General features: G+C 38.6%; 1 protein-coding gene across 1 annotated transcript in view; it reads right to left on the bottom strand.

Moving 5' to 3' along the window:
• Positions 1-4,619: 4,619 nt before the first annotated feature.
• Positions 4,620-10,054, bottom strand: part of LOC114662099 (interleukin-13 receptor subunit alpha-1-like) — an 87,735-nt gene continuing 82,300 nt past the window's right edge. Inside the window, exon 10 of the mRNA XM_028815430.2 lies at positions 4,620-5,165. Within this exon, the coding sequence (XP_028671263.2) occupies positions 5,025-5,165 (141 nt within the window). The 3' untranslated portion in view covers positions 4,620-5,024. The remainder of the gene's footprint in view (positions 5,166-10,054) is intronic.

Genomic DNA, 10,054 nt, shown 5'->3' with positions numbered 1-10,054 from the left:
TGACGTTGTAAAAGCAATACCTGTCTTTTATTTCTGGCCCTGGGCGTGGTTGAATTCTTTCTTGCAGGATGTATAACGCTGCTCGCGTTTGAGGGGGTATTTTGGTAGCTGCTGTCACGCTGCCCTTCGATCTTTTTAAAGCCTGTACAGCCGCTGTCCTTTTTGCTATGGCCCTGGGACAATCTCTTGGCACCAAGTCTCATGTTTACAGTCCCCGTGAGACGCACCGTGGCAAGTCTCCTTGGTCTCACTGGTCTTTAAAATGTCTTTCAAGATGATCACGTATCGTAGCCTTGCATTTGCTTTCCATTCCAGGATTTTCTGTTATATATAGAGAGAAAATGACCTATGTTTTCCAAATAAGGGATGTGTTTATTATTTTCTCTTCATTATCCAGCATGTACCCTGGCAGGGCAAACAAGCTGTCAGTTATCTTCACTGATAAATAAATTTCCTTCAGCATGTGAGTGCAAAAGTTTGTGTGTTTATGTGTGCACACATGCACTTGTGTATGTCTCTGTGTGTGGACATGTATATTTAAATAAATTATATTATCTTAAAAACTACTTGTGCAAAAACTTTTCAAAGAAATAGGCCTGGTCCAATGACTAAATGAAAAAACCCTATTTAAATTAAATAATTTGTAAGGCAGATGTCACTGTACATAGTTCAAACTATTTTTGAAGAGATATCCTGTTACAAGACAAACATTATGCAACATTTTTGAAAAAGGAAATTCTGTTTTTTCTCAGTTATAAATTGTACATAGGTGTACACAAACATACGGACACCATTCTAAAATCAATTTTTCTACAGGCTCAAAGCCATTTTGAACATCATAGAAATGAAATCTGAATTTAACTTGATAACAAATTTTTAACCCTATTACCAAACTTCCATCTACATGACAGTAAAATCACTCTTGTGATGCTGAATGCAGCATTGCAAAAATATTATTTACTTTCCATTACTATTCACTCTGTTTGCTGTGTATTCTGCTGAATAAATATTATTTGTTAAAACGCAAGGTAATGTTTAAATATTATAATGTATATTGGTATCTAATTTAAAGTAAAGTATGGCCTTTGTAAATACTTTGGATGATTTTTGGGAAAGGCCTGCATTTTGTTAATGAAGATGGCCTCCATTCTATCTGGGTATCTTACATTTTAAACCCAAAGAAAACTGCCTGTCAAAATGAATGGAGCCCCATCCATGCTACAACCTTGTGGTCTTAAATAAGAAGCCGTCTCAGGCTGTTTTTCTATGATATTCTTCTGTAGCTTCTACCCAAAATCCCATCAATGGGAGCAACTGAAAAAGTGACTTTGTGACAGAATCCAAAATCAACTGGCAGCCAAGCAGAAGCAAGAATAATTAGACCTAGATTTAAAAATCACATTCTCCATCAGGTTTTCCTGCCATCTGTGATCCAATTCATATCCGTCACTACACATAATACAATACAACCTAAAACCTGCTTATTCTAGTTAAGACCATAGGAAATTACATTTTTAGTGAGCAGGATATAAAGAAGACAATGAATGAATTCTGTTTGTTCTGTGTCTAATTAAAAGTAATAATGTCCATAATATAAACTGAATATTTAAAAATGTATTTATCCTCTTGAAATTTCTTAACTGTTACCAGGGCACAATTAAACTAACTCTGTTTACATATCAACCTACATTACTAAATATTTGTATGTCTCTCAGTATATTTAAGATGACAGCACAAATATATAATAAGACTAGAGTAGGAGGCATAGCTTAACTTTTATAGTTAGGTCCATAACTATTTGGACAGTGACACAATTTTCACTGCAATCTATTTGAAACAAAGCAATCAAAATGTGATTGAAGTACAGACTTTTGCCTTTAATTCAAGGGGTTTAACAAAAATATTGTATCAGCTGTTCAGAAAAGACAGACATTTTTATACATGGTTCTCCTATTTTTAGGGGCTCAAACGTATTTGGATAAACTAACAATCATAAATATAATGATCATTTTCAATATTTGGTTGAAAATCCTTCACAGTCAATGAAGTCTGAAACCTATGTGCTCAGGCCTTTACTGCAGCTATTTTCAGTTGCTGCTTTTTAGTTGGGACTTTCTGTCATCAGTTTTGTCTTCAGCAAGTGAAATGCATGTTCGATTGGGTTGAGGTCAGTTAATTGACTTGGCCTTTGCTGAATATTCCACTTTTTTGCCTTGAAAAGCACTTATTTTGCTTTCCCAGTATGTTTTGGCTCATTGTCCATCTGTATTGTGAAGCATCATCCTATCAGTTTTGCATTATTTGGCTGAAGCTGAGCAGATAGAATAGCCCTATACACTTCAGAAATCATCTTGCGACTAATGACAGCAGTCAGATCATCACAAAACACTAGTGACTGACTTCCATTCAAAGTCATGCATGATCATGCCATAAAACTGCCTCCAACATGTTTCACAGATCATGTGGTATTCATCAGAACATGAGCCGTTTCTTCTCTTTCCGGTAAATTTTGCGGTAAATCTTTGTGGTAAATATTGATCTTAGTTTCCTTTGTCCACATAAAATTGTTCCAGAACTGGACAGTGGTTTGCACCTTGTAGTAATCCCTCTGTCTTTACTTTCAAGAAGTCTTCTCTTGATTGTAGTCTTTCGCAATGATAGGTCTACCTCCTGGAGATTGTTCTTGGTTCTGCTAAATGTTGTGAAGGGGTTCTTTTTCATCAAGGACAGAATAATGCAATAATCCAGCACAGCTGTCTTCTGTGGTTTTGTAGATCTTCTGGTGTTGCTGAGTTCACCAGTGTGTTCCTTCTTTTGAGCCAGATGGTTTGATTTGACCACTCTTTGTGTTTCTGCTGTTTCTCTGAAGGGTTTGTTTTGTTTTCTCAGCCTAATGATGGACTGTTTTAAATTGTATGGACAGCTCTTTGTACCTCACATTGTGAGTTCACAGTGACAGCTTCCAAATGTAAATTCCACACTTGGAATCAATTCCAGATCTTCTACCTGCTTAATAGTTAATGAAGTAATAAGGGAACTGCTCCCACCTGGCTATGGAACAGCTTGTCAGTCAAATGTCCAAATACGTTTGAGCCCCAGGAAATGGGAGGTGGGGGATATGTAGAAAAATTGTTGCCATTCCTAAATGGCTCATACAATATCTTTGGTAAACTACTTAAATTAAAGCTGAAAGTCTACATTTCAATCAAATAATGATTGCTTTATTTCAAAGCCATTGTGGTGCTGTAAAGAGACAAAATTATTAAAATTGTGCCACTGTCTAAATACCTATGGACCTAACTGTAACAGGGGACATATATCTTTTAGTATTTAATTGAATGCTCAAGATCATTTACCTTAGCCTAGAGTATCCAATTAAAATTGCTGATTAGACTGTTCATAAAACAAATGTTCTCATTTGTCTCCCTGGTACCCTATTTTTGGCACTTGGTGCTACTTGGCTGCTACTTTTGGCCATAAAAGAAGAAATTTGAGAGGTTGAGATCCCTTTATAACCACTGTCATAAACATATTGATAGTTATGAACTTATACAAGTTTTTTGTAACTTAAAGTTTTTTTGTTTTTTTTTTATAATTTTTTAGATGCATTTCTTCTAAGACAAGTGCATGTGAAAAATTTTATGAGACCCGACCATTCCTCCCTGTCTAACTTTTTACTGTGGATACAATAATGAAATTAACTGAGCTGAGTTTAGTAATATCCATATGTAATACTAGTTAGACAACTCAGTTTTTAAACATGTTGGCTTGATTTAATCAAATATCTTATGAATTCTATCCTGTTTGGCAATCAATAAAGATTTTTTTGTGAATAGACTTTTGCAAAGTAATAATTAATTTCCAATTATCATTAATTTCCAACTTGTATGTTTAGAGCTGGAACATCATAGTTATACAGCTGCAAATCCCAGGCTGGGAATTGTCTGTGCAGTTTTCACATTTGCCATGGGTTTTCTAAGGAGTGTGATAACAGACAAAGTACTCTTAGTTGTGCAGATAGTTGGATTGATTTGCTCTACTTTGTGCCTGTATTATGTTATGATTTTATTTGCTGTGAGTTATTATTCGTATATTTATTAAAATAACACGAGCACCAGAATGAAAATAGAGTGTGCAAATGCTTTAAAAAATGTTGCCTTATTAGAAACTACGGTAATAAAAATCAAAATATAAAAAGTATAAACAATAATTTGCTATTGTCAGTATTTTTGAAAATGACATATCTGCTCATATAACTTATAAAGAATATTACATAATATCAGTGATGTTCCATAACATGAATTAATTGCAGATCAACTAATGTAGTTATTACACGGTTGAAGCTGATATTTTTTCCAATTTGGCAGGGTCAAATAATATCTGATAAAGCAGAAATATTACATTGTTTTAAGTTAAAAAACTTTTTTTTTTTCATTTGTTTCCTATCACTAATGAATGATTCTTAAAAGAATTAGGCCGATATTTTAGTTTTAAACTATTCAAAATGTACTATTAACCTTATTTCCCCAAACTATAACATAACCCTTTTGTTCTTTGACACCTAATATATTTATTAAATTACACCTTTAGAATTATTGGTAATGCAATCTTAACATATATTGTAAAAATAAGAACATATAAAATACTTTAAATATTGTTCCATTGCTATGAATTTCAAATTTAATGTCACATGTCCACAGTAAAGTAAAATACTTACTTGCATGTCTGACAATGGATTAATTAAAATCTTCACAGATAAAGAAAATTATGTTATGTTGTATATTGCAAACTATTTCTGTATACTAATATATAGATATCTGGTCAATATTACACAATATACATTGACTGTTACAAAAACAATGAATTAGTGCTGCTTACTAGAAAGTTGCCATAGTGTTCATTTTTACTCTGTCGCCAAAAACTATAAACGCATACATGATACCACTTAGTTTTGTCAATTATGACATATCAATATTTTGTATCAATAATTATTTTCAAAAGGAAAGATTTTTTGCAGGATGCTATTACATCTGGGTTTTGTCAGGTACTTTTAGGTTTCTGTTATCTGATGTGCAGTTACTATTGTGCTCCACTTGGGCTGTTGAAAATTCTTCCTCATGGTCAGGAAAGAAAATAGGATTATCTGTGTGCTGTTTATTCAGTTTCTGTAAAAGAGAAAAAGAAAAAATAAATTAACTGGACATCTATCAACTATACAATAGTATTTTGCCTTGTCAATCATTTGCTTTCAGCTAAAATTGAGGGAATAAATATTTTGGACATTGGATTGCGTTGGGCAATTTCTCTGAACAGTCTAGAGGTTCCCTGAACTACTTGTCAATTTCTCTGAACAGTCTCTACACTGCAGCACAATAATTTGGAACACCAAATTCATTAAAACACTTTCATTCATGTTTGAAAATGCAATTTTCTTGTCAGCCATTTAGTAAGTGCCACCAAAATGTGACATTTCTGAACTACTGCCTACAGACATGCCAGTCAAAACATTAAGTCAAGCTGTCAACATAAAAATATACTATGAAAGTACTTAAAGATTTAAAATTGATCAGCTCTCTATAAGCAGCTGACATTGCTTGTGCACCAGAGGACATTTAGTTATGTTCTAGAAAACTTTACAATGTTCTAAAACATTGGTATTTTCTGCAAGACAGGATTAATATAACATTTGTAATATTTTGTTTTATTTAGGACAACAGAAATTACCATGCTATACAATGCTATGATAGTAATGGTAGGTGCCGCCGTGAGTGGCAGCCTTTCCAGCAACTCTGTGTACGACTTTATATTTCTTCCTTTTTCTTACTACTTGGACATGGATTTTTACACGCCGAGACTCGTCTATTCAGGTAGTCAACTTCAAGCACTGAAAACAAAGGCCCGTGCCGGTGTGGTTCCCTATTTACCCGACGAGGTAAGAAGGCGGTATCTAGGCTAATGAGAAAGTGGCGATACAAGCCTTCGGTGCCTTCTGTGATCCTGGGAAATGTGAACTCACTACCAAATAAGATCGACGAACTGGCTGCGCTGGTGAAAAATGTCAGGACCTACAGAGAATGCAGTTTGTTGTGTTTTTGTGAAACGTGGCTAACGACTTGCATCCCAGATGCGAACATGGAGCTACCCGGGTTTAGCACAGTTAGAGCGGACAGAGACGCAAATACCTGAGGGAAGCGGAAAGGAGGAGGACTCGCTCTCTATGTGAATACAAGGTGGTGCAACGCTGGACATGTAAAAGTCAAAATCTCCACTTGCTGCAGGGACATCGAACTGTTGGCCATAAGTCTGCATCCCTATTACTTGCCCAGAGAGTTTGGACACGTCATTGTTGTTACTGTTTACATCCCTCCTCAGGCGGACGTGGAGATAGCGGGTGATCTCATCCATGCCGCTGTTGCTAAACTACAAACACAGCACCCCGAGGTGCTTGTGCTAATCGCTGGAGACTTTAACCATGTGACGCTGGACAAAACATTACCTGCCGTCTCCCAGTATGTGGATTGTAACACCTGGGGAAATAGAACTATTAACCTACTGTATGCAAATGTTAAAGATGCATACAGTGCCACCCCGCTGCCTGTGGTTGGGAAAGTAGATCATAACCTGGTTCGGCTTCAGCCTGACATCAAACAAAGAGTAAGGGAGCTACCTACAACCACATGCTCATTCAGGAAGTGGTCCCCTGAGGCAGAGCAGGCTCTGAGAGACTGCCTTGGAACTACGGACTGGGATATTCTGCAGGGATCATATAGTGAGAACATTGAGGAGGTTGTTGACTGCACTACATCATCTTCTATATGGACATTGTAGTTCCAGTAAGAACAGTACGCTGCTATGCTAACAACAAGCCATGGATTTACAAGTGACATCAAGGGTCTTTTGAACCAGAAAGGCGAAGGAGCAGTACAGAAGAAAGCTGGAGCAGAAGTTGCAGAATAATAGCATGAAGAAAGTGTGGGATGGGATGAAGATCATCACTGGCTGCAGCTCGAAACGGGGTGCCACCATCGAGAGAGACGTGGAGAGAGCGAACCTGATGAACAACATCTTTAACAGGTTTGACCACCCTAACCCACTCTCACCACGGAGTACTGCATCCTCCACCCATCCTTCTGCTGATACCAGCATAGGACAGAGTTTCTCCCACCCACAATTACAGCAGCCCAGGTAAGCAGAGGGCTGAGGAGACTTCAGGCCAGCAAAGCAGTGGGTCCAGATGGAGTATCGCCACGACTGCTGAAGGCCTGTGCGCTGGAGCTGGGGGGTCCTCTACAGCGCATCTTCAACCTGAGCCTGGAACAGGGGAGAGTCCCGAGGCTTTGGAAAACATCTTGCATCACCCCAGTTCCAAAGGTATCAAGTCCTGGTGAGCTGAATGACTTCCGGCCTGTCTCTCTGACGTCACGTGATGAAGACCATGGAGCGGCTGCTGCTTCACCACCTGATGCCACAGGTCTGCCACGCCCTCGACCCTCTGCAGTTCGCATACAAAGAGAAGGAGGGAGCGGAGGATGCCATCATCTATATGCTACATCGATCCCTCTCTCACTTGGACAGAGGCAGTGGTGCGGTAAGAATTATGTTTCTGGACTTCTCTAGCGCCTTCAACACCATCCAACCTCTGCTCCTTAGGGAAAAGCTGACAGAGATGGGAGCAGATTCATACCTGGTGGCATGGATCGTGGACTATCTTACAGACAGACCACAGTATGCGTGTCTCGGGAACTGCAGGTCTGACATTGTGGTCAGCAGCACAGGAGCGCCGCAGGGGACTGTACTTTCTCCAGTCCCGTTCAGCCTATATACATTGGACTTCCAATACAACTCGGAGTCCTGCCACATTGAAAAGTTCGCTGACGACACTGCAATCGTGGGCTGCATCAGGAGTGGGCAGGAGGAGGAGTATAGGAACCTAATCAAGGACTTTGTGACTCACACCACCTACACCTGAACACCAGCAAAACCAAGAAGTTGGTGGTGAATTTTATCAGAGGTGACTGTGTGCAGAGGGTACAGACCTATAAATACCTGGGAGTGCAGCTGGATAATAAATTGGACTGGACTGCCAATACTCATGCTCTGTGCAAGAGAGGACAGAGCCAACTATACTTCCTTAGAAGGCTGGCGTCCTTCAACATCTGCAATAAGATGCTGCAGATATTCTATCAAACGGTTGTGGCGAGTGTCCTCTTCTATGCGGTGGTGTGCTGGGGAGGCAGCATAAAGAAGAGGGACCCCTCACGCCTGGACAAACTGGTGAGGAAGGCAGCCTTTATTGTAGGCACGGAGCTGGACAGTTTGACATCTGTGGCAGAGCGACGGGCGCTGAGCAGGCTCCTGTTAATCATGGAGAATCCACTGAACAGTATCATCTCCAGACAGAGGAGCAGCTTCAGCGACAGACTGCTGTCACTGTCCTGCTCCACTGACAGACTGAGATGATCATTCCTCCTCCACACTATGTGACTCTTCAATTCCACCCGGGGGGGTAAACGTTAACACTATACAAGATTATTGTCTATTATACCTGCCTTGCACTTTTTTCTTTTTTTTAACTTGCACTGTGTTTTTATTGCTCTTTAATTAATATTGTTTTTATCAGTATGCTGCTGCTGCTAGAGTATGTGAATTTCCCCTTGGGCATTAATAAAGTATCTATCTATCTATCTATCTATCTATCTATCTATCTATCTATCTATCTATCTATCTATCTATCTATCTATCTATCTATCTATCTATCTATCTATCTATCTATCTATCTATCTGTTAAATGTTACAGTAAAAATGTGCAGTGTTTAGGTAGTTATTTTGGAAAGAACAAGGCCAATTCTACACCATGGGTTGTCCTGTTGCTCTTGCTGGTCTGGCCACATATTTTCATCTACATCACATCTGATATTCTCCGTTGAAACATCAAGGAAAAAATCTTGTCTGCCTCAACTACCCTCAACAAGAATATTCTGGGATGTCATCACAGACACATCCCCATACCATGACAGACTAGATGACATAACAATCTAGATGGTCCTTTTCATCTTTGGTTCAGAGCACACAGTGTCCATTTCTTCCAAAATTGATCTGGAATACTGATTTGTCTGACCACAATACACATTTCCACAGTTTGATGATCCATCCCAGATGTCCCTGAGGCCAGAGAAGGCAATGCTTCAGGACATGGTTAACATAAGGCTTCTTTTTTGCACAGTAAAATTTTATGTGGCATTTGTGAATGCAACAGCGTATTGTAGTGCTTGACAACAGTTTTCCAAAGTAATCCCTTGCCCATGTGGTTACATCAGCTATTGATGAGCGACGTTTCTTGAGAGAATGCTGTCTGAGGGATCAGAGATCATGGCCATTCAGTTTAGGCTTGTGCCCTTGTCCTTTATGCTCTAAAATTCCTCCAGATTCCCTGAATCGTTTAATGATATTATGCACTGAAAAGGGAGAAATATGCAAATCCCTTCCAATCTCTCTTTGAGGAACATTGTTTTTAAACATTTCAATAATTTTCTCATTCATTTGTTGACAAACTGGAGGCCCTGTGCCTGACTTTGCTCTCCAAAGACTCAGCTTTTCGTGGATAGTGCTTTTGTAACAAATCATGATTACAATCTCCTGTTGACATTGCCTGTTTGAAATCACATCATTATTTAATTTTTACCTCAGTACTGGACCTAATTTGCCCCGTCCCAACTTTTTTTAGTATGTGTGGCAGGCCTGAAATTTAGGAATGGGTGTATATTAACAAATTAAATGAAGTTGACCAGACAAAACACTAAATATCTTGGGTCCATGCTGTCTGCAATGAAATAAAAGTCAAAGTAAATTTAAGAATCACTGCTTTTTTAAATTGCATTTTCTATACTGTCCCAATTTGTTCTGATTTAGGGTTGTATGGACACCTGGTTGTTTAATGCAGCACGGTATTTTCCATTCTTGTTTTTGGTATGCAGAAACTCGATTATTTCATCAAGCTGGTTAGGGGGTTGTCCGCATGGAAACTAGATTCTTTCATATATTGGATGATGGGCCC

The sequence above is a fragment of the Erpetoichthys calabaricus genome, chromosome 12 (assembly GCF_900747795.2).
Source record: "Erpetoichthys calabaricus chromosome 12, fErpCal1.3, whole genome shotgun sequence".
Taxonomy (NCBI): Eukaryota; Metazoa; Chordata; class Cladistia; order Polypteriformes; family Polypteridae; genus Erpetoichthys; species Erpetoichthys calabaricus.
This window is presented reverse-complemented; position numbering and strand designations above follow the sequence as displayed.